The 26,065-nt window shown below is 35.7% G+C and overlaps 2 protein-coding genes and 1 long non-coding RNA gene across 3 annotated transcripts; 2 read left to right on the top strand and 1 right to left on the bottom strand.

The window, feature by feature from the left end:
* The first annotated feature begins 10,119 nt into the window (after positions 1-10,119).
* On the top strand, positions 10,120-12,539 carry LOC146910330 (uncharacterized). Its single transcript, XM_085727627.1, has 2 exons — positions 10,120-10,846; positions 11,434-12,539. Exons 1-2 carry the CDS (start codon positions 10,637-10,639, stop codon positions 12,277-12,279), a joined length of 1,056 nt encoding a protein of 351 aa, XP_085583753.1. The 5' UTR covers positions 10,120-10,636; the 3' UTR covers positions 12,280-12,539.
* Positions 12,540-17,031: 4,492 nt separating this feature from the next.
* LOC146910329 (uncharacterized) lies at positions 17,032-17,436 on the bottom strand. Its single transcript, XR_015019757.1, has 2 exons — positions 17,263-17,436; positions 17,032-17,223 (listed from the first exon to the last, which is right to left on the bottom strand). It is a non-coding gene; the product is annotated as an uncharacterized LOC146910329 (long non-coding RNA).
* A 4,400-nt stretch (positions 17,437-21,836) lies between these two features.
* On the top strand, positions 21,837-24,301 carry LOC146910328 (uncharacterized). The gene is made up of 2 exons (XM_085725624.1): positions 21,837-22,082; positions 23,372-24,301. The coding sequence occupies exons 1-2, from the start codon at positions 21,870-21,872 to the stop codon at positions 24,038-24,040; spliced, it is 882 nt and encodes a 293-aa protein (XP_085581750.1). The 5' UTR covers positions 21,837-21,869; the 3' UTR covers positions 24,041-24,301.
* The last annotated feature ends 1,764 nt before the right edge of the window (positions 24,302-26,065 follow it).

The following is a 26,065-nucleotide window of genomic DNA, read 5'->3' as shown; positions in this document are numbered from 1 at the left end:
CTGACTTTGAACTAGCCAAGTCTTGGTGCCGAAAAAAGTCACATTACAACTCGAGTAATGGGTGCTTTTGAGTAAGCTCTATGCTACATATTTAGGACTTGTTTGTTTCATTATTCTAATGAAATTTTCTTATGTTGTTCTTTCTTCAATTGGCCAGGAGCAATAAATCAATGACCAATTTTTGTTGTATTTTTTGCTGCAAAATGAGAATTGGAATAGTTATTCTCTTAGATTAATTTAATTTAATTTAATAACATGGCAGATAATGGTTTTAACACTCTAAATAAACGAGTTGGCCTTTTTAACTGTCTGTCTCTTGTTGGCAAATTGTGTTCTCCTTTTAATGATTGTTGTGTTTTTCAGATATGTGGCTCCAGAAAATGCCAATTCGAGCTTACTAAACAAGAATAGTGATGTTTATAGCTTTTGGTGCATTGCTCCGCAAAGCAATTACTAGAAGAGATCCTGTGGATTATAATCGCTCAGCAGCCGAGGTGTGTCATTAGTAACCTACCTGTAAAGAAATTATTGAAGACTTTGATGCACATGTTGTTATGCATTTTGTTATTGTTAGTAGATACATGTCTTAGTTAACAAATATTCTTAAAATTAAAAATGTATTTGTATTAATTTATCATTTTCTAAAAAAACACTCTTGCTATTTTTTTTGGACAGAAATAAGCATTTCATTAATTAGAATGTCAGAAATACAAGATGGAGTGTTATAGTAAATATGGAAACTAGGATTAGACGGAGCTTCCTTAGCTAAGCTATGAGCAGCACCGTTTGCTTGTCTCGAATGAACTTCAAGTCCGAGTTCTTTAAATCAATTGCTAACATGTGTCTACAATCATTGATAATAGCCATATAATTTGAGACACCGTTGCTTCCTCCATAAACACTATCTACCACCGTTTTGGAATCCATTTCAAAATCCATAATCAGCAGATGTAAATCTTTAACCCATTGCATGGCGGTCAAGAGCCCCATCGCTTCCCCCATATCAACGTCAACAATCGGTGCAAACCATTCTGTCTTTGCAAGGACAAAACTTCCCTCCTCATCTCTTATGCAAACACCGATGCCGACTTTGTTGAGAGAGTTGGAAAAAGATGCATCCACATTGCATTTATAACGTCTTGGGCTTGGTTTCTTCCATTGCACACACAGGTGTTGCTGAAATATTTGGTTGAACATGTCGAGTAACCTGCGCGTTCTGCGAACTTGTGAGTAATGTTCCAGCACAATCACAAATGTCTTGAACCGTTTCCTGCGCATCGTTCCAAACTTTGTTGTTTCTATGTTTCCAGATACTCCATAGGGTGACTCCAAAAACTTGCTTTTGGTGGCTGTCAAACTGCTGCAGTATTGAGAAAATATTCTCCACACATGTCGCAGAAGGTTGAATAGTTTGCAGAATGTCATTCCACAAACCTGTTCGCTGCCAGCAGCTGATGCTTTTACCGCATTCGAAAAATAAATGGCTGCTGTCTTCATTTGGACCTGCACAAACAGCACAGTCCGTGGGGCATTGGACACCACGACTTTGAAGTTTGACCCTTGTTGGTAAGCAGTTATGGCAAGCATGCCACATAAAATTCTTAACTTTCGGTGGCAATTTCAGATTCCAAATACTATTCCAGCTACCTGTTACACGGTGTTGGTTCAAGTCGGGGTCATTGTTAATAATGTCCCGGTATGCACTTCGAACTGAGTAATTCCCATTTTTCTCAAATCTCCATGTGGCTGTGTCTTGTGAACTGATGGTAGTAACGGTGTTTTATAAATCTGTTCTGCAGTATTGCTATCGAAAACATAATTTATAAAAGCCGTATTCCACTGTTTTGCATTTACCTGCATCAGGTTTGCTACTTTGAGTTCATTCCACATAGTGTGCAGTTCTGTTATGGGTATGAGATGATCTTGATTGCCCAGCCAGGGCAGATACAAAACTGATATAAAATAGATTTTGAGTCCCTATGAGCCCGTTTGTTATAGCTTTTTTTTAAAATAGATTTTGGTAGTGTAATGTGTTTTTGTTATAACAAAAACACATTAGAAAAGATTTAGAGGTCATTCTATTAGAAAAGATTTAGAGGTCAATGAGTTGGATCCAAATATGGTCTTTGATAGAACATTATGGCGGCATTTGATCCATGTAGCCGACCCCACTTAGTGGGATAAGGCGTTGTTGTTGTTGTTGTAATGTGTTTTTGTTATAATTATTTTAACAAAGAAATTTTCAAGGAAAGCTTCAAAATGAAAAATCCCTTTGAATAGTTTATCTTAAAATGTCATTCTAAGTATTTCATCATTTGATTATAATTTTTTTTGATACTAAAATTTTGAAAAAATCACTAAAAAAAAAAGCTATTTCAAATAGCTTTTCAACAAAATCATTTTTGGAAGATGTCAACAAAATCATCTCGAACAATGAATATTTAAGTTAGTGAATGTCAAAATCTCGTTTTTAACTTATATCAAATAAGTTTGAAATAACTTTTACTATTTTGGAGTAAATTTCAAAAAATTCCATTTTTAAAAACACAAAGGAAAATCCATTTTTTTAGAATATAAAACAAACGGGCCCATAGACTCTCCTGTTCCGATACACCACTGAAAACCACGGCGCACCATCTCTTTAACCTTCCACAAGCCTCTCCACACATAGCTTGATTATGACCAACAGAGGCTCCGAAATAATCACTTCTCGGATAATATTTAGCTTTGAGTAATTTAGTGATTAATGAATTCGGGCTTGTTACTAATTTTCAAGCTTGCTTCCCAATCATGGCCATGTTGAAAGCTTTGAGATTCTTGAATCCCATGCTACCGAAGGAGAATATAAAAGATTTCATCATGGCAATTTCATCAAAGGAGAATGGCATGGGAAAGCCCAAGTGTTTCACATTTTAACATTGTTTCATAAAACATAGTATTTTTTATATTTAGGAAATGATACTTATAACATTTCATTCATACTCAAATGTTTGATACATGTTTATACATCAATAAAATTATTAAAGCGAGCTATGGATGTGGCTATCTTTGCTAATGTATGAACAACCTCGTTGATTTCTCTCCGACTAAACTCATGCAAGAGAGTTTTCAAAATAAAAATTACACTAATGTTTACATTACAACAAAATAGAACCAAAATCAGTTATGTCATCACTTCCTTTGTTAAAATGACCGGCCACCTTTTTGGAATCAAATGCAAAATCAACGTTGTCCAACCGTAGGTCATGAACCCACTAGAGAGCATGAAAGAGGCCCAATGCATACCTCACATCCACAATAAAACGAGGAGATAACCATAAAGTCTTGTTCAGAACAAAACTACCTTCATCATCCCAAACACACATCCTAAATCCAACATGGTTTCTTTGCAACAGGAACGATGCATCGATATTACATTTATACCTTCCTTTACATTGCTTTTGCCAATAAACACCGACCGACCCTGCTTGTCTCATGTTTGAACTCACGATTCCGGAGGTGTTGTCCATCACTTATACGATATAATTGGCCACATTACAATCTTCAAGTAAATGGACAACTCTGTCCAAAATTTGCTTACGTTTTTGTCGCATTCTACCACAACAAGTTAACTATCTAGAGAAACTTTGAAAATTTTAACACCTTAGAATCTTTGACAACGTCGTCAAAAATTGGATAGGCTTGAAAATTTTGACCGATTTTCAGTTCAAAATAAGTGCAACTATACACCATCTTAAATTATAGTATAAAGATATAGTAGCCATGAGGATTGTGACATTACTGCTCTCAATATCTTTCCAAATAGGATTTTTTTGTCTAAAAACAAAAGAAATCATTTAGGATTTTAGCAAAAAAAGTAAAGTTCAATATTAAAAAAAAGTTGGGTTTAGATCTCATTGGTGAAAGAGTGGCTAAGGACGTGACTTTTTTTTCCTTTCAAGAAGGACGTGAGGTTTGCATATATCAGGATGTTGCAACTGTTGGGAAATGCCTGCATAATTTCCTTCCTCCGTGAACTCAAAATAGGCACTTTAGCGGAAACGTAAAATGACACACAACAAATTTTTAGCGTGGAAAACCTTCTCAATGTGAGTAAGGAAAAACCACGGGACCCGTAGGCCTCTTAAATCTCCACTATAATAATAATGGGAATACAAATCTTCACCCTCAGGTGGACCTAACTATGTATCTCAATTTGTAGATACAACTCTCACAAATTGGCTCACTATATTTTTCTCTCACACTCTTATGAGGAACTCTCTATTTTTCTCTCAACTCTATGAGTGAGGATTTTTCTCTCTTTCTCTCAACACTCTGTGTGTTGAGGATTTCTTGTTGTTGTTGTGGTGTGTTTTGCTTGCTGCAATTCCTCTCTATTTATAGAGGAAGCTTAAGCTACTGTTGATGCAAATTGCTTTCTCCTTTCTTGGCTTTCGGCTGGCACAAGCTGGAAAAGCAACTTCAACAAGTTGTAATTCTTTCTTTTCACATGTGGCTGGATCCCACAATTCTCCCCCTCCAGCCAAAGGGAAACTATCCTTCGATTAGTTTGGGGTTGCTGCCAAGCCTGCAGCTTCTTTACAAAACTCTATCTTCTCTTTTGGTAGAGCTTTTGTCATCATATCTGCTCCGTTGTCATTGGTGTGAATTTTCTCTATTTGCAGCAATTTATTCTCCAACACATCACGTATCCAATGATACCTCACATCGATGTGTTTTGACCTTGAATGGTATGTCGAATTCTTGCTGAGGTGAATTGCACTTTGGCTATCACAATAGAGAACATAACTTTCTTGATTCTGGCCTAACTCTTGCAGGAACTTCTTCATCCACAAGATCTCCTTACAACCTTCAGTGATTGAAATGTACTCTGCTTCTGTGGTACTTAAAGCAACGCACTTTTGTAGTCGCGATTGCCATGAGACAGCTCCCCCTGCAAAAGTAATCAAATATCCGGATGTGGATTTTCTTGAATCTACATCTCCGGCCATATCAGCATCTACATATCCAACGAGCATTTGATTTCCATTGCCAAAACATAAGCACTTTTTGGCAGTTCCTTTTAGATACCTCAGTATCCATTTCACAGCACTCCAGTGTTCTTTTCCTGGGTTTGATTGGAATCTACTCACGACTCCTACAGCATAACCGATGTTTGGCCTCGTGCAGACCATGGCGTACATAAGGCTACCCACAGCTGAAGAATAGGGCACCTTGCTCATTTCTTCTTTCTCTTGGTCATTCTTTGGACATTGTGTCTTACTGAGTTTCAAATGACCAGGTAGCGGAACATGCACAGGTTTTGCATTATGCATGTTGAACCTTTCAAGAGCTTTCTTGAGATAATCTTCTTGTGACATCCACAACATTCTTTTTGAACGATCTCTAACGATCTTCATTCCAAGAATCTTCTTCACTGCACCCAAATCCTTCATAGCAAAAGACTTGCTCAATGCTTTCTTGAGAGCATTTATCTTTGCCTTATCTTTTCCAACGATAAGCATATCATCAACATACAACAAAAGTATGATGGATTCTCCATTTTCATAGTTCTTCACAAACACGCAATGGTCTACTGACGTCTTTGTGAAGTTGTGTTGGGTCATGAAGAGATCAAACTTCTTGTACCATTGTCTTGGAGCCTGCTTTAAGCCGTATAGACTTTTCTTCAAGCGACACACAAGGTGTTCTTTGCCTGGTTCAACGAAACCTTCAGGTTGCTCCATATAGATTTCTTCCTCTAGGTCTCCATGCAAGAATGCTGTTTTAACATCAAGTTGTTCTATCTCTAAGTCTAGTTTTGCAGCTAGACCAAGGATTGCTCTAATGGATGTCATCTTCACCACCGGTGAGAATATTTCTTCAAAATCAATGCCTTTCTTTTGATGGCACCCCTTCACGACAATTCGTGCTTTGTATCTGGGGTTTGGGTTGTTCTCTTCAGACTTGAGCTTGAACACCCACTTATTTTTCAATGCTCCTTTTCCATCTGGTAATTTTACCAGGTCATACGTCTCATTCTCCTTTAAAGATTGCATCTCTTCTTCCATGGACCGCAACCATTTTTCCTTATTGGTTGTCTCTATGGCTTCCATGAAGCTTTGAGGTTCCCCTTCGTTAGTGATGTTTACATATTCACCTGAGAAGTATCTTTTTGATGGTTGTCTAGATCTGGTCGATCTTCTCAATTGAGGTTCTTGTCCCATCTCAACATCATCATTATCATCAGCATCATCATCTGCCATCTGTTCTTCATGCATTGGTTGATTTTGGTCTCTCTGATCAGGCTCCTCCATTTGATTGGGTTCTGTTAGCTGATCACGATCATAATTCATTTGAGGAGTCTCTCCCCCTGAATTGTTTACCACAATAGTCTTTGGCTTTTTAGATCGAATGTCGTGGATTGTCTGATCTTCATAGAATATCACGTCTCTGCTTCGAACCATCTTCTTAGTAGCAGGATCCCATAATCTAAAGCCAAGTTCATCTTTTGGTGAACCAAGGTATATGCACTCATTCGTCTTAGCATCTAGCTTTGCTCTTTCATCTTTTGGAACATGCACAAATGCCCTGCATCCAAAGACTCTCAAATGACCATAGGAGGCTTTCTTTCCATACCATACTTCATCTGGTATCTCTCCATTTAAAGGTCTTGAAGGAGACAAATTTATCAAATCAACTGCAGTTCTCACTGCTTCACCCCAAAATGATTTGGGAAGTTTTGCTTGAGAAAGCATGCTTCTGACTTTCTCTGCAATCGTCCGGTTCATCCTTTCGGCTACTCCATTCATCTGAGGAGTCTTGGGAGGTACTTTCTCATGTCTTATTCCATGAGATTTACAGTAGGCTGCAAATGAGCCTATATACTCTCCACCGTTGTCTGTTCTTAAACATTTCAGTTTTCTTCCAGATGCCCGTTCTACAGAGGCATGAAATTCTTTGAAAACCTGAAGAACTTGATCTTTCGTCTTCAATGGATACACCCACACTTTTCTAGAGTGGTCGTCATTGAAGGTAACAAAGTATTGTGAGCCACCAAGGGACCTTTCAGATGTAGAGCAAACATCTGAATGAACAAGATCTAGGATATGTTTTCTTCTTCTTGCATCATCCGATCTTTGAAAAGATACTTTGTGTTGTTTGCCTGCTAGACAATCTTCACAAGATTCCAGTGGTTGACCCTTGATGTTTGGAAGATGATTCTTAGCAAGAATCTCCAAACTTTTCTCGCTCATGTGGCTAAGTCGTTTGTGCCACAGTTCTTTGCTCATGTCTTGAGATACATTGATATCTCCCTTGTTTATCTTTCCCTGCATAACATACAGAGAGCCTTCCTTTTTACCACGAGCAATGATCATGCTTCCTTTACTGAGCTTCCATCTACCAGCTCCAAATTGGTTTATCATACCAATATCATCTAACTTTCCTGTTGAGATAAGGTTTAGACGCATGTCTGGAACATGTCTAACCTCCTTCAACACAAGCTTAGAGCCATTATCTGTAACCAGAGTCACCTCGCCAATGCCAACAATCTTGCTTGTGACATCATTGCCCATCTTTACCATACCAAAGTCTCCTTTTTGATATAATGAGAAGAATTCTTCATGAGGGGTTACATGAAAGGATGCTCCTGAGTCAATTATCCAAATGCAGTCATTAGACGCTACATTTAGATAATTTTCATCTTCAACGAGAAAGAAATTCTCGTTAGTTGCTACGACTGCTGTCGTGGTTCCATCTTCTTTCTTCTTTGGATCGATTATATCAGGATGGATCGTTCCAGCCTGTTGATCTCTCTTGAAGAATCTGCACTCAAACTTTTTATGGCCCGGTTTGCCACAGTAATAACAACTTAGTTTAGTGTGAGTCTTTGATCTGCCTCGTGATTTTTCACGGCCACCTTTTTGACGGTTCTTGCTCCTTCCTCTATTGTCAACGACGTTGGCTTCGAACTGATTGTTCAAGCCTCTTTCCCTTCGTCTTGACTCTTCATTTAACAGGCAGTCAGTGACTGAATCCATGCTAAGTTTTCCATCTGGAGTAGAATTGCTGAGAGTGACAACTAGAGTGTCCCAACTTTCAGGTAAGGAACTGAGAAGTAGAAGTGTTTGCAACTCGTCATCTATCTTCATTTCTGTTTTTGTCAGTTGATTTACAATACCTTTGAAGGTATTTAGATGCTCGATCATGTTTTGACCGTCTGAGTATTCTAACTTCACCAGTCTTCTAACAAGGTGTGCTTTATTTCTGGGTGTCTTCTTTTGAATCAACGATTCAAGCTTCGTCCATAACTCATACACATTGGTATAAGTTGATACATGCTCGAACAAGCTTCGATCAATGTATTTTCGGATCATAGCCACTGTTTTCCGATTCTCCGTCTCCCATTCCGTAGCGGTCTTCTTCTCGGGTTTATCTTTTTGGGTGATTGGCTCATGGAAGTCTTTGCAATACAAGTGGTCTTCCATCATTGGCTTCCAATATGTGTAGTTGTCAGCCGTTAGCTTGAACATATCACCATCATGGCTGATTGAACCATCCATCTTGAGTTACACAGGAAATAATTTCTTTAACCAGTGTCACTAGTATCGTATACTAGAAAAAATGAGTTTGTGAATAGTGCACCAGGAAAGTTCCCAGGTAAGAGAGGTGGGTCAATAGACACACTTAAATACCAAGTCTTTCCTTGCCAGAACTTTCCTAGACATGCAATATATCACTACCTCACTTTATATCTAGGGACAAGAAATTTCTTTTCTGATGTGGAAGATCAAACAATGTTGCAGCCACAGAGCATACTAAGAATTATCTTGCAGATACAACACCTCAGAGTCCCAGAGCAACGAGTGCTCTGATACCACTGTTGGGAAATGCCTGCATAATTTCCCTCCTCCGTGAACTCAAAATAGGCACTTTAGCGGAAACGTAAAATGACACACAACAAATTTTTAGCGTGGAAAACCTTCTCAATGTGAGTAAGGAAAAACCACGGGACCCGTAGGCCTCTTAAATCTCCACTATAATAATAATGGGAATACAAATCTTCACCCTCAGGTGGACCTAACTATGTATCTCAATTTGTAGATACAACTCTCACAAATTGGCTCACTATATTTTTCTCTCACACTCTTATGAGGAACTCTCTATTTTTCTCTCAACTCTATGAGTGAGGATTTTTCTCTCTTTCTCTCAACACTCTGTGTGTTGAGGATTTCTTGTTGTTGTTGTGGTGTGTTTTGCTTGCTGCAATTCCTCTCTATTTATAGAGGAAGCTTAAGCTACTGTTGATGCAAATTGCTTTCTCCTTTCTTGGCTTTCGGCTGGCACAAGCTGGAAAAGCAACTTCAACAAGTTGTAATTCTTTCTTTTCACATGTGGCTGGACCCCACAGCAACATCGTATTACTTTATGGAGACCAATTTGTCGAAGGGGTTTTTCAATACCACCATCATGGTTAACTTAAAGATACTACTTTTTCAAGGTTCATAAACTACTAACCATGTGCAACGTCAAATATATTTAAAGTCATAAAGGTTTTTTTTTTAAAAAAAAAAAAAAATCTTTTTGAAGCATAAAAACATAATTCATATTAATTATATTAAACAAGTAGTTTCATTAATTCCCTCTCTCGAGCTCAAGTAACTTGCAGTAAAATAAAGTTGATCAAATTCTATTTTAAAGATTATAGTTTTAACAACTTGTTTAAAAGAACCTTAAGTGTTATAACACACGTAACATGCAAACATACTTATAACCTCATCATTCATTAACCAAAAAAATGATTTAGCTCATAATGAGCTTAACCTTGAAAACTGAAATGGTAAAGATCATCATTGCATAAATTAATAGAAGTATTCGTAGTTCACAAAGGAGAAATTACAATCCAAGGAGGAAGAAAATGAGCTCTTTAGATTATTCACCTAGTAAAATACTCCTCTGGCCCCAAATCACCAAAACCTAGCTATAATGCTCACAATGGGTTGGGTAATCGGAGTTAATTTTGTATTATTCTTTCTCTAAAAAAAAATCACTGTATTAGAGTCCATACACGGACAAATCATTCACATAATAAGCAATTAGCAAATTATTAATAAAATTTCCAACTTAACAAATATAGTTGCTGTATACTTCTATTTTTGACAAACCATACAAATTTTATCTACTGCCCATATTAAGGTATACAACAAGCACGGAGAACACATATCTATTCAAAAGGAGTAAGAACCATCAATTCTCTGCCATGCTCTAAAACAAAAATCACACAAGTCCATAAACTAGCAAAATCTCATCATTAAGCCAGGATTATCTGACCGAAACATGTTTAGCAAATTTAGTTAGTGGCGTGAGAGTGGGCTAATGAAATATGAGATGGAAACAATAAGTTTGACCGGTCCACCTTTTCCTCATCAGCAATATATTCCAGGATTTGGAATTTATTTGATTCTCCACCTGATTTGCTAATTTCCTCCTTTATTCTTGGACTTATCAGTTTTTTCAAATCCAGGGTTAGGGTTTGACAAAAACAGGCCCAATCCAATCCACTAAGTCTAACCGTCACCTCAATATATATATAGATAGCACAAACCCTAGGAAATAAACCAAGAGATCACGGCAGTTCAAAAACAGTTTTTGTATCATGTCGGACGTAAAATTACGTGATGTTTATGTCGTTGTTGATGATGATCATGAAGATGACTGTGTGATTCTAGATGTTGTATGGAAAAAACCTAAACCATGTGGAGTTGATGATGATTGTGTTGTTCTAACTTCTAAACCAAAAAAGCGTGTCAAGGATTCTCCAACCGAGTCTGATGTTGACTTGCTTGTACTTGGCGACAAGGGAAAGGTATTTTTTTCATACTACTATTGTTGTTAATTATCCTCTTCTTTAATTTACACGTACAATTTGTTTTTTTTTTTTTTTCCTTTCTAAAATAAGATTGTTTCTGAGAAAGAATTTTTTTATTTTTATTTTATTAACATAAATCTATGTGCAATATACTGTAAATTTGGTAGGATTTTCCAATCCGTGTATCCATATTCATTATTCATGGAGATCAAATTCACATGATGGTTAAGAAACGAATGTGTGATTCTTTTTCGTAATTCAAAATGCGGAGGGATATGGAGAATCCTAAGAGAGTATTTTATTGAAGAATTCAGTTATTTCTCAACAAATTCAAATTTCAATTTTTAAGGGAGGATTACTTTGTGCCTTTAGTGTATGCGCTGTGCTGTGTTTTGTTTTGTTTTCCTCTATGGGCTCTATGCAACTGTTGTTTTCATGTAGGATGCCCGGATATATTATATGCATTTTCAGTTGTGTTGTTAGTTACTTGTATTGATAGTTTTTTGATGATTCTCAAATAACAGTATTTAGGAGATGTTATGAATTCTGAACATAACCTTATTTTGCCTCTTGATGCCAAACAGTTGTCTTCACTTCCTGTGGTAATGAATCGGAGATCAAGAATATCTGCACCACGTCCACTCTCACCTAGGAGATCAAGGTCAGCTGTGTCGAGCCTGCTTTCAAAAACTCTCACACATGAAAATCAGGCATTTATGAAGAAATTAGCCAGTGCATTTGCCATAAAAAACAATGGCTCTGCATTTGCTAACGCCCCTGCATTTGCCATGAAAAATAACGCCTCTGCATTCGCTAACGCCCCTGCATTTGCCATGAAAAATAATGCCTCTGCGTTTGTTAACGCCCCTGCATTTGCCATGAAAAATAATGCCTCTGCGTTCGCTAACGCCCCTGCTTTTACCATGAATAATAATGCCTCTGCGTTTGCTAACGCCCCTGCATTTGCCATGAAAAATAATGCCTCTGCGTTCACTAACGCCCCTGCTTTTGCCATGAATAATAATGCCTCTGCATTTGCCAACGCCCCTGCATGTGCCAACGCCCCTGCATTTGCCATGAAAAATAATGCCTCTGCGTTTGCTAACGCCCCTGCGTTTGCCATGCAAAATAATGCATATGCATTTGCTAACGCCCCAGCGTTTGCTACAAAAAATAATGCCGCTGCATTTGCTAATGCCCCTGCGTTTGCTACGATAAATAGTGCCACTGCATTTGCTAGTGCCCCTGCGTTTGCCATGCAAAATTTTTCTCCTGCATTTGCCATGCAATATAATGCAAAGAAGTCTAGGACTCCATCTACTAGAAGTAGTAGTATCCGGGGCAAGGCAAAGAAGTCTAAAGCTCCATCTACTAGAAGCCGTAAAATCCGAGGTAATGCAAAGAAGTCTAGGACTCCATCCATCTACTAGAAGGAGTAACCTCTGATTTGATGATGTCAAGCAATGGCTTCCTGAGTTTGGTTAATGTTGATGTTGCTTTGGGCTCTCAAAAGTATATATCTTCACCTATTTCTGCACAAGAGGTTAACTATTAGTAATTTTTGTCTTTTTTATTTCCATTCTGTAATTTGCATACACAAAAATTTCCAGTATTAATTTTCTTTTATTGCAACAATTTCTAGTATTATTATCATTTATTAATGATTTGTATAATCTACACGTTTCTTCAACTTTATATTTGTGGTAATACTTCAATTCAACACCATTCTTAAATATAAGGAAGAAATAGTCATCGTAGGTGGATCAGAATATAAACAATATCTAATTTAACTTCATCCTATTTCATACCATAGCTCTCAAAATGTCTGTCTATGGAATATGTTTCAACACAAGAATATTTGGAAAAATGAGTAGGTTATATAATATTTTTTTATTACATAAAAAATTTGATTGAGCCGATTTACCATTGTTCGTAATTTACGTGTAAATAGTTACTTTTGCTTATAATTGAGTCCAAAGGAAGGACATTAGGCAAAGGTGTCCCTCTATCACCTTACGTTTTTATTTCGGTGGCTAAAGGTTTATCATCGTAATATGCAGATGATTGTTTGCTTTTTTCAGGTAGGCATTTAGAAATATGTTTAGACTTATGTTGAATGAACATTAGGGAAAACGCTCAATCTGAATAAATCAGAAATATTTTTTAGTAGGAATGCGCATTATATGTGTGCTCTTGAATTTGGGTCAAGGCTAATATCAAAGATAGAGTTTAGAATAGAATCATTTCATGTAGTGGAAAGGTTATGGCCTCGAGCTAATAAAGAAGGTTTGTTTTATACGGTAAGGAGCCTTGGCGGTAAAATAAATATAGCCTGACAAAGAATTGTTTTATCTAGAAATCATACTTGGATTCTTTTCATTGTCAATCTTTATGTATTTTTAGGGTCGTTATCAACTAGTTATCCAATTTTTTTGCCTAAGTTTATCAAGAGACAATCAAATACAACTACTCATATACCTTGGCAAAAGTGATTTTATTGTGGGCTCGTCACTCTTTTTCTGCCGATTATCTTATTGTATTTTGTCTATTATTTTTAATGAATTGAACTAATTAAGCTGCTATTGTCAAAAGAAATGTCACTTAAAAAGAAATGTCAAAAGAAATACAACTACTTAAATTTATTATTGTCCCAACAAAATGAATTAACTCCCAAAATTACCAACTTAATTTTAAAGCACAATCTGTTGTGATTTTTTTCTATGTATAATTTGTTTATTTCAGTTTTTTAATCATAGTTAAGTTTAAACTTTAAACAGAAACTCAAGAAAAGTTTCAAATAAAACCAATTTTGAGTTGATTTTAAAGGTAATTTATTTATACAAAAGCAAGCTGCGTCATGAAGGATTAGTCATCTTAACCACCCAAACTAACAAACCAATATTATCACACAACTTCTCTTCTTAAGTCAAGGGTTATGCGAACTAATGGTCCCATATCTCATATGGATTCTTCTATTTGGTTAGGTATCAAGCAGAAAACTCACGTCATCAAAGATAATTGTCAATGGTCGTTTGGGCAATGAGACAAAATTAATTGAATGATTAGTGGCTTATTTTCTATGGTTAATCATGTTCAATATTCAAGCGCAGAAATATATTTTGCTTCAAGCCACCATGAATGATTTCTTCAGGAACAATAACTTTTCTATGGTTGAATATGTTCATCTACATCAGAATTATAGCAAATAGACCAAACTCCAACAATAGAGAAGAATAGTTTATACACAACCTTACAATACATGTCTAGAATAAAAAATATTCAACGTTGAAGACGATGCCTCAATCTCCTTCACCTTAACTTTTCCTCTAGATCACGCACACACACAAACTAACTCACTCACTCTCTCTCTCTCTCTCTCTCTCTCTCTCTCTCTCTCTCTCTCTCTCTCTCTCTCTCGCCCCCCTCCCTCCCTCCCTCCCTCTCTCTCTCTCTCTCTCTCTCTCTCTCTCTCTCTCCCTCCCTCCCTCCCTCCCTCCCTCCCTCCCTCCCTCCCTCTCTCTCTAGTAATGCCTAAGATGCATAGAGTTGAAGTGAAATCCTCTATTTATAGATTTCTAAAAAATGAATATTCGTTAACCGAAGTCATGATCGATTAACGAATGTACATTTCTTCAAGTGGAGGGAAATACCATCTCATCTTTTTCGGTCACTAAACAACCATAATTTTCTATGTCATGTTAGACTCTCTTTTTGAATCAGTTCCTTGCATTTTCTTTGAATCCTATGTTTCCACTCGCTTTGATCTCACTGCTAGCTACTTTGCTTAGCGAATATTCTGCTTGAACACATAATCTTGATTTCTTTACTATTGAAGAACTTCGTGACCAAGTAATCTCTTCGAGTAATACAACTTAGAATAGGGCCACACAGGAAGCGTGAGTAGGGGTATTTATGGGTCCGGGTGACCCGTTCAATCATATGACCCACACCAACCCAACCTGTAGTTTACTCAAACTCATCAAATTTGGGTCCAACCTAAATGAAACCGTTCAAACCTGAAGTTTTTTCTTTTGGGGTTCAAGCTCAACCAACCCGTTCAAAACCTGAATTGGTGTGGTTTATAATTTCAAAACCATACTTGAACTCGCAAACCCGACGGGTCAAAATTAATTGTTAATTTTATACTTTTTTAATAATACAATTTAAGATTTTTATATATTAATCTTAAAAGTGTTTCAAGTGTTAAAGTTTTAAGGGTTAAAAAAGTTTTTTCATCCCTAAAAATTATCAAATTTTGTTTTCCGTCCTTAAAAAAAAAGATGGCATGTTTGCGTCCGTTTAAATTTTCCAACAATCAATTTTAGTTCATGCTAAATTCACATTTGTTTGATTATCCTTAAATTTTTGAATGATATTTTGCAAGCATGTTTAATATAAAAAGTTATTTTACAAAAAAAGAAAGAATTTTGTAACATTTAATGGAATAAATATGAATTTTTTAAATCATCAAGAGTTCAAGATAAAATTAATGAAAATCTATCTAGAATGAAATTTTGAGCTTATTTTTTTGGATGAACTTTTGACGATGTTGTAAATATGTCTGCCAAAAAAACACATACTTATACAAATTTGAGTTTAGAAAGGAATAAATCCGCATGTCGAAATTTTTGATATGGATGTAAATATTTTTTTTTGAAAAAACACACAATATTTATTCATTCAAATTGAGAGAGTACATTGATACAATACAAATTCAAAGCTGTTACAAACAAAAACGATGAATCTATGAACAAACTCACAACATCATGTTAGCAACATAAACCGACAAATTACCTATACCTTCAAATATGACTATATTCAAGTATCTAGAGTACTCATGTCCACAAATCTGTAACATTATTGACATCAAAGTCATTGATTGAATTTGCACTTAATCAAAGCTATTCATTCAACCTGAACCAATTAGACAGCGCACTAAGATGTGAAACAAAAAACTAACCGCACAAATACGGGAAATTAAAACAAACATAGTCATGCTAACAAAATCACAAAACAAAAGAAAGAAGACTAAAAATATGTGAAAATCACTTATTTAACTAAAAGAGAAATAAAAACAATTTGGAAGGGTGATTTCAGATCAAAATTAAACCTAAATCATCTCTCTTTTGTTGATCAAGAAGAAAAAAGTGGTGATGACTAGGGTTTGAGAAGGAGAAAAGAGATAGCGTTTTGGTTGATTTGAGATTTTATTACATTCACTCTATATGGAAACATGTCACTCCATTTATCATGAGGGCAAAAAAAGAATTGTGATAATTTGATAGGAATAAAAAACTTGTATGACTCAAATTTTAAATTATAAAATTTAGTCTAAATGTTGGAATTTTCATAAAATAAAATGTAATTTAATTATATATTTTTATTGAAAACTATTCTCTTATCATGAAACTTAATTAGCAACAAAAATATAATTATGTCTCATTTTAACTATTTGACACCTCAACATTTTTTGTGGTTGATAGAGGTGTCAAAAGATTGAGTTGATTTTCCAACTAAAAAAAATCATTTTTATATAGTTGTGATTGTACCTGATCAGAAGGTGACTACTGGTGCGGCGTTTGATTGTGGTTGAAAGCAGTTGCTGCGACTGAAACGGCAAGGGGTGTGTACCTACGAACACTCTGACGTTCAAGTTAGTATTGAGTTTTAGAATGGGGGTTAAGGGAGTAGAGAGAATCTAACCTTGAATCCCCTTTATATAGGGTGGAGGATTCAAGACCCGTTTTAAGGCACATGTAAGGCTCGACGGTTACAAATTCGTAGGAATCGTAACCGCCGATCGAGATTCACGGGAGTCATGGAGGGAGACGTTACCGTAGTTTGAACGGGTCTCTGATTGCTTCGAGCACCCCCCTCACAGGGAGGAGTGTCTTGCGAGTAAAGTAGGCCGAATACTGGATTTGAGTCGGTTTGGTTAAGGGATGGCAATGGGTACCCAATGGGTAGGGTATTACAATGCCCTTCCCCATACCCGCAATTGTAAAAAATACTCGTACCCATCCCCGTACCCTCGTGGGCAACAACTTTAGTGCCCTTTGAAGTAAAATATTTTCACAAGAAAGGGGGGTTTGAATTGTGACCTGTTTAAAATATGCTTGATAAAAATTCTCAAGTATATATACTTGGATTAGGTTAGTATGTTAGTTAATAAAACAATAATATTGTGAAGTGTGTGATATTGTATAAAATAAAAGAGATAAGAAAAAAGAAAATCACACACAAGAAGTATCCTGGTTCCCCCAATATGGGTTAGTCCAGTCCCCACAATACTGTGAGATTTTCCACTAGGTAGTTGCGTTAAGTAACGTTAACCACAACTCCTCTTTTGTCTTCTTTTTACACAAATGAGTAACCTTTACCCTTGCTAGATCCGACTGATCTTTCTTGCAAACGAGTAAATCTACCTTTGCTTTTACAACCAAAAAACAAACGAGTACAAATCACCGTTGCTAGATCTACCTGATCTTTTCCTACAACCGAGTGATTTTACCCTTATTTTTTACACACTTGTTACCTACAAGCTTTACAACCCAATAAGAAATAAATTCTTACTTAGACCAAATATCAAATAATAATTGGTAGTGCTTTACTAAAACTAGCTCAAAACAAAAGAGCAATTTTAGTTCACTGGAAATAAAAAGGGAGAGTTTTGTGTATTTTTGCTTGTGTGTATATTGCTTGATTTCTCAAAAAATTCGATGCCCATTCCTTGCTTACTGCATGTGTATTTATAGGCAGCCAATTGCTCAAAACATTTTGTTTTCTCTCCTTTCCCACGTGAGGAGCGTATGACTCATCTAATTTCACATGTGTGCTGCCACTTTTGTTCAAATTGTCTTGGTCTCACATGTATGCAAATGAACCAACAACTTCTTCTTGTTTTCCCACGTGTACCACCAAGATTTAATCCATTCCATCTCTTTTGATCTCAAAGCCATACAGCTCATTTTGCTTCCTTTCAAATTCCACGTGTAGTATTTTGTATGGTGATAGTACAAAGATATTTTATTTGCAAGCTGGTTTCCTTTTGCTCTTTGTTCCATTTGTAGCTTAAAGCCCAATTTTGTTTGTACCTTGCATGCTACCATTTGATTGGATAGGAAGTGGTATTAGAGACATGTAAAACCATAACCATTTTCTTTGTATACCTTGATAGCAAAACCATTTTCCATATACCATTTTTTAGTCATTTCTAATATTTTCTTATATTAGAAACTTTTGGTTTGCTGATAGAATAAACTTCTTAAATGGCCATTGATGCATTGCGGCATCATATGTATGTATGTATTTCATTCTTGACCATTAAATTCCTTTGCAAAGCAGTACATGCTTGTTTGAGCATTTCTTTCCAGAATTACAAGTTACACATGATCCTTGTGTTGTGTTTATTTATGGTTTTAACATGTAACTAATTAAAACACTCAAGTACACAAGTTAAATACAAAGATAATCAGAATCTAATAAAAATGTAATTTAAATAAATTTATCATCTTTAAAACTTTAATAGGGAATTTGAATTTTATCTCAACCTTCCCCATACCCTATGGGTACCTAAGTGCCCATACCCGCACCCATTACCCGCACTTTACTATAAAAAGACAATAAAAACGTCACAATTAAAATAAAACTATGCTCCAATTTTTTTAAAATTAACTCATAAAATAGTACAAATCGTAGTATTTAGTCAAATGAAAAACATCCAAAATATCCCTAAAAAAATGTACACCGGAAGGATTGAGTTGTTATTGTATTAAGCCGTTTTTTGGTTTATGTTTAGGCTTAAATAGCTAAATAAATTAATTAATTATACACCAAAAATAAATAATTATTTATGATATTATATAAATATGTATATGCGGGGTTGCGGGGCTGGGCAGTATAATACCCTTACCCGTGCCCATACCCATTAAAATTTGTGGGTATTACCCGGACCCGTGCCCACACCCATGAAAGCAGGGTTTTACCCCACCCATTGTGGGAATTTTTTGCGGTAACCCATTCGGCCTGAGTCTAATTGCCATCCCTAGTATTGGGCCCATGTAAATGGACCTTTGAGAATTTGCTCGACCTAGAGCAGTTGTATCCAAACAAAGTAAATTATTTTTTTTAAGAAAAAATAATTATTTTTACGATAAAGAAACAAAAAATAGATTCTGATTTTTGTTTTTATAAAGTCTCTAATTTTTTTTAAATTATTGAATGTAAAAATTACATTTATTTTAACTTGTAACAAACAGGTATTACGAGGCAGATTGTTATTTTAATTTTTTTTTATATAAAAACACTTTTATTCTTAACAAAAATCACTTTAAAGAGTATTTATGACCATTGACATCTAAAAAGTTGCGATTTTGGCCTCTAACAAAAAAAATTCACCCCTTAACTTTTCAAAACGTTACAAAACTGCTGAGAAGACGCTACATGTTATAAAATACGGTCAAAATCGCAACTTTTTGTAATTATAAGGGGTCAAAAGAGCGGGGCAGAGGGGAGGGTGCTTAGAGGCTATGGTGTCATCTTGTCTGAATTTATTTGCTTCTCCACCTGATTCGCTAATATTTTTCTCTCCATGATTTCCTCCTTTATTCTTGGACTTATCCGTTTTTTCATACCTAGGGTTAGGGCTTGGCGTAACGGGTTTGACATGACAAAAATAGGCCCACAATCCAAACGACAACATTTCCGCAGAGGGGAAAATTAAATCCAAAGGTATAGTACGTGTTTTGGAGGAGAGGTTGCTTTTGGTGGATAGGCCGAGTGCTTTGGAGGAAGGGTTTTTTTTATTACTTGTGGAAGAGCCAAGTGCCTTCAAAAGTTATCATGATTTCATGGATGCTTCTACTTGATAGAATCCCCACTTGTGGGAATCTCTTGATCCATAATGCCTTGCCTCCGGATGGGAGGACGTCTTGTGTGTTATGTAATAACGAGTTGGAATCATCTTCTCATCTTTTCTTGCATTGTGATGTGGTGAATGAGGTGTGGAGAAAGATCGGATTGTGTCTTGAGCTGAATTTTATTACCCCAAATAATTTGTTCATCCACTTGCAGTGTTGGCGGGATGTAGCGAGAGTGAATAAATTGAAGAGAGGTTATGTGTTGATTTGGCATGCCGTGCTATGGGTTATTTGGAGAGAACAAAATGGGAGAATTTTCAATAATAAGGTTAAGGACTTTGATGAGATTGTTGAAGAAATTAAACTTGTTTCTTGGCATTGGGCTTTGAGTAGATTGAAGATTGCTTGCCTTTTCTATGAATGGTTTCTTTTTTGGGTCTGTTTTTGGCGTCCGTTTGGTGTTGGTGGCTGCTGTATATAGGGGTGGGCATGGTTCGGTTAACCATATTAACTGAATCGAACCGAACTGAAGTGTTGAAATGGTTCGGAATAACCGAACCGAACCGTTTAAGGTTTGGAACTAACTGAACTGAACCAAAGTTATGGTTCGGTTAACCATTTGCTTGCCTATTAACTGAACAGAACCAAAACCAATATTTTGAACCGAAATGTATTTTTTTATCCTTTTGTGAATTTAATTGTGTTTTTTTGTCCTTTTTAAATTTAATTGCAGGGTATTTTTTTATCCTTTTGCTATGTAACTCCTGATATATGTATATGAATGTAGTGTACATAAGATAGGAATTATCTCTGTCAGCTAGTTTCAAAGGATTCCTCCAGCTCTACAATAGCAGATAACCACAACAAGCAATGACAGTAGCTTTTCGTAATGGTAAAAATCTGACATCCTAAAAATGCTTACCACAAAGAAATGCCTTAGTAAGATAAAGCCTAAAGCCATGTAAGACCTCGGATTGAAAAAATCATGGGAGAAGGCCCTATATGTGCAAATTATGTTAAATGGAGGGACCTTAAAATTAGTGGGAACAGATCACGAGAAGATGCTTCATGTGCAATTTTTGTTAGGCATCAAAATAGTAGAGGTGAGGCAATAAAATTTGCAGGAAAAATAATGTGAGGAGCCTCATGAGTCATGTGACTTCTTGGATTGGAAGCCTAAAGCAAGGGACTGGTTCTTGTTTTTCTAAAAGAGCATAGATGAGAAAAGAAAACATAATATGACTTCTTCGAAATATGAAGTCTGGAGATGTAATGGTTCGGTTCAGTTAATTGAGTTTGGTTCGGTTAACCATTTGGTTCAGTTAATGAAATGTTTTTAAAATAACGGTTCGGTTCAATAACCAATGTAATGGTTCGGTTAATTTTAGTTTGATTCGGTTAACTGGTTCAGTTAAGTTTTTGGATATTTTTGCCCACCCCTGGCTGTATACTTAACAATAATTTTGACAAACCATACAAATTTAATCCACGGCCCATATTAAGGTACACAACAAGCACGGAGAACACATCTATTTAAAAGGAGTAAGAACCATTAATTTTTTTTTTTAAGCAAAAATATAATTTTATTCAATGAAAATGCACAAGAAATGCTTCCCTCAAAAAAAAAAAAAGCACAAGAAATGCTATGCTCTAAAACCATCAATTCTCTCTGCCATGCTCTAAAACAAAAATCACACAATTCCGTAAACTAGCAAAATCTCATTAAGCCAAGAAACATTTTTTTTTTGGAGAGAAATTAAGCCAAGAAACATGATTAGTTGTTAATTTAGTGGCATGAGAATGGGCTAATGAAATACTATGAGATGGAAACAATAATCTATTTATTGAGCCGTGTTATTATTGGTGTCAGGTTGGAAATACGTTTGACCGGTCCACATTTTCCTCATCAGCATTAAATTTCAGGATTTGGAATTTATTTGATTCTCCACCTGATTTGCCAATATTTCTCTCTCCATGATTTCCTCCTTTATTCTAGGACTTACTATCAGTTTTTTCACATCTAGGGTTAGGGCTTGGCATAACGGGTCGGGTTTGACAAAAACAAGCCCAGTCCAACCCGCTAAGTCTAAACCGTCAATTTTCTATATAGATAGCAAACCCTAGGAAATAAACCACGGCAGTTCAAAAACAGTTTTTGTATCATGTCGAACGTAGAATTATGTAAGGTTTATGTCGTTGTTGATGATGATCATGATGATGATTGTGTGATTCTAAATGTTGTATGGAAAAAACCACGTAGAGTTGATGATGATTGTGTTGTTCTATCTGCTAAACCAGAAAAGCAAGTTAAAGGTGTCAAGGATTCTCCAACTGAGTCTGATGATGACTTGCTCGTACTTGGCGACATGGGAAAGGTAATTTTTCATGCTGATTTTGTAAATTATCTTGTAGATTTTGTTTTATAGGAGTCATGTCATTCATTTCTAAATAAAATTTTGTTTATGAGAAGAAGGGTTGAAATGGTTAATTTCATTTAGATGATGGTTGTGTTCGTATGTCCCTTTCCTAATAAAAGTAGTGAGTAAAACGTGAGAGTTTGTTTCTACATAGTAGGAAGTGATGAGAGATTGCTTGTTACGGCGGAGACCATGAAGCATATCCTCTTAATTCATCAACAACAATACACCAGGTTCTAATATAACAGCGGAAACCTTTAATATAGAAACCATAGGGAACCTTTAATTTAGCAACCAAGGGAGTCTATGATGAGACCTTCACACAAAGAGAAATATCAACGGAAGTCTCTGCTGTTTGTTGAGGAATTTTAAAAATCACTCAAATGTGTCACCTCAATATATTGATATAGCATACGAAATAATCCATTATTATTTGAAGAATCAAACCATTGATTGGTGTTACTTTGAGAAAGTTTCAAAAGTATAATTTGCATGAAAATGTGATCATTTAAACAAAAGTAAAAAGTAACTGCTAAGTTCTTTAATTAGTTAACAAAGTAACTTAACAAAGAAGATTTTCAAAAGACCATTAACCATTGTTAATGGTCTTTCTTCTAAAGTAAAAAGTATTGCGCTCATCTAATTAGCTTTCTTGACTACTTTTCCTGATACAGTTACTGCTACAACAGATAAATAAACATAACAATTTTCTCTTATTACTCGGGACTTGTTCAATTTATTTAGACAAGTTGCAAGCCACACTTGACACTTAAACACCACTGCAAGATCTCGGGTGAATTTTTGTTGCCTAACGATATCGGTATTATCAGTTGAGCTAGGTCTTACGGGTCTTAGTTCAATTATTTATATTCGAAGAAAAATTAGTACTTGCATGTCAACACTGTTAGTTTAAATATTTGTGTATTACATCATGTTATGGAGCAACAATATTCACATATTCGTGTGTTGTTGCAGATTTTTTTAGGTGTAAATCATGTTGTGATGCTAAAACTTACTGTGTGAGCCTTTAGTTTACGCGTTGTGCTGTGTTTTGTTTTCCTCTCTTCCCTCTAACTGCTGTTCTCATGCAGGATGCCTGGATATATTATATGCATTTAGATGTATTTTGTTAGTTACTTGTATTGATAGTTTTTTTTTTTTTTTTTTTGATGATTCTTAAATAACAATATTTAGGAGATGTTGTGAATTCTCAACATAACCATATTTTGCTTCTTGATGCCAAACAGTTGTCTTCACTTTCTGTGCTAATGAATCGGAGGTCAAGAAAAGCTCCGCCACGTCCCCTCTCAGCAAGGAGATCAAGCTCAGCTGTGTCGCGCCTGCTTTCAAAAACTGGCACACATCAAAATCAGGCCTTTATGAAGAATTTAGCCACTGCATTTGCCATAAAAAATAATGCCTCTGGTTTTGCTAACGCCAACTCCCCTGCATCTGCCATGAAAAATAATGCCTCTACATTTGCTAGAGCCCCTGCATTTGCCATGAAAAATAATGCCTCTGCGTCTGCTAACGCACCTGCATTTAAATCCTTGCTCACACAACCAAACTATAGTCCGGCATTTGCAGCTCAACTACCAAACTATAGCCCGGCGTTTGCAGCTCAACAAGCAAACTATATTGCAGCTCAAAAAGCAAAATATGTTGCAGCTCAACAAGCAAACTATAGCCCGGCATTTGCAGCTCAACAAGCAAACTATAGCCCGGCGTTTGCAGCTCAACAAGTAAACTATAGCCCGGCATTTGCAGCTCAACAAGCAAACTATAGCCCGGCGTTTGCAGCGCAACAAGTAAACTATAGCCCGGCATTTGCAGCTCAACAAGGAAACTATAGCCCGGCGTTTGCAGCTCAACAAGCAAACTATAGTCCGGCGTTTGCAGCTCAACTACGTTACTAGTCAAATAATAATATATCATCACCTGATTTCAGCACAAGTTGTTAACTTTTAGTAATTTTTGTCTTTTTTATTTCAATTCTGTAATTTGATACACAACAATTTCCCCATTTTCCAGTATTAATTATCTTTTATCTATTGGATCTCAGAACATATCACAAAATGCAAATGAGTTTAGTACTCCATTTAGTGGAAATACTCAACTCTCATTGGAGGATATTAAACACTTGCTTCTCATTGAATGGAATACATGAGTATTTCACATATTTTTGTTCAGAGGTATCGTTATGGAAGTTTTTGCATCAGTGTACAATGTGTGTATTTAAAATGTAATTAACATTGTTACAACTTTTGACATGAGTCGAGGGATTACAGTGTGCGTTGATTTCTCAATGTTGATATGAAGCATTTTGTTAAGTTGTTTTCATCTTTGTCTCCTTCAAGCTCTTTCGTGGATCCATCAGAAAGTAATCTAGATTCACAACTTGAAGCCAACACTATTCATCATCATATTTAGACTTCTCTGAATTTAAATCCATCATTTTTCACTGTCAACTTTTTGTCTATTATTTTTAATAAGTTGAATTAAATTTATTATTTGTCCAAAAAACTGAGTTTAATTAAATCAAGATAATGAAAATTCGTCGTATTTAAGGATTACTTTTTCAAACACCATACCGTCTGATTAATTTAGCTCAATAATTACCAACTTAATTTTAAATCAAGATCTGTTATAAAAAAATTCTATGTATAATTTGCTTATTAAATTTTTATATCATAGTTAAGTTTAAACTTTAAACAGAAGTGCAAGAAAAATTTCAAATCAAACCAAATGTTGAGTTTATTTTAAGGTTATTGATTTTGAGCAAAAGCAAGCAGCATTGTAGAGTCATCTTAACTAGGTTGACAGTTGACACTACTTACCCAAACTTACAAACCAATATTATCATTCGGCTTCTCTTCTTAAGTCAAGGGTAATGCGAACAAATGATCCCATGTCTTATCATATAGATTCTTCTATTTGGTTAGGCATCACGCAGGAAAACTCACGTCATCAAAGATAATTGTGAATGGTTGTTTGGCCAAGGGGAAAAAAAATTAATTTATGGAATGATCAATTGATTAACTTTTCTATGGTTGATCATGTTCATATTCAAGCTGACAAACATCATTTGCTTCAAGCCACCATGAAGGATTTCATCAAAAACAATAACTGGTATTGCTACTGGTTTGCAGGATATTCATGTTCCTAATTTTAGGATGGATGACAAGCTTGCGGAGGGCATTAGCCGCCGCAAAATGCAATGCGCTTAAAAATAATTGCTGACATTTCTGTGGGCCAAAAAACACCACAAGAACTTCAATAAATTGCATTAGCGTCGGTTTTACACTGTCACGAACGCTGTAGATTTTTTTTGCGTTTTCATAATTATTGAGAAATATAAACATTATAGAGAAAAAATTGCATTAGTGTCAATTTTAAACCGTCACAAAAGTTGTATTATTTTCAATGCTTTGTTTGTATTATAGAGGTCCAATTTTCTTATGTTTGGATTTTCTGTTTTTATTTGTCAAATTTTGGAGTGCATTGAGCCATTTTTTTTAAGTGTATAGATGATATTTGGACCTACTCAATGTTACATTATTGTATTTATACTGTCAAAATTACGATGATAAAGAGTTAGAAAACGAATTGTGTTTGACATAAGCTCCAAAGATGAAGAACAAGAACAAGGATGTTTGGATGAGGAAAGTGAAATTAGCATCAACTCTGATTGGATAAAGCAGTATTTGGATATGTTGCATGAAGGATTAAGCGAGGACGTTGTTCTGTTAGGTGATGAGAATAAGCCTAATGGAGGGGATGAAGATGATGGATGTGTAGTTCTACATGGTGGAAAACCAAGTTACTTGCAGTTGGGGAGAAGGGGAGGTATTTTCTCCAACTTCATGCTTCTACTTCTTTTGCAAGGTATGTTCTTTAATTTAGAGTTAGACTTTGTTTCATAGGAGTCATGCAAAATATTT

The sequence above is a fragment of the Medicago sativa genome, chromosome 7, assembly GCF_051527215.1.
Source record: "Medicago sativa cultivar Bolivia chromosome 7, Bolivia_mono, whole genome shotgun sequence".
NCBI lineage: Eukaryota > Viridiplantae > Streptophyta > Magnoliopsida > Fabales > Fabaceae > Medicago > Medicago sativa.
The sequence above is the reverse complement of the archived record's forward strand: the minus strand, read 5'-3'. Positions and strand labels throughout refer to the sequence as shown.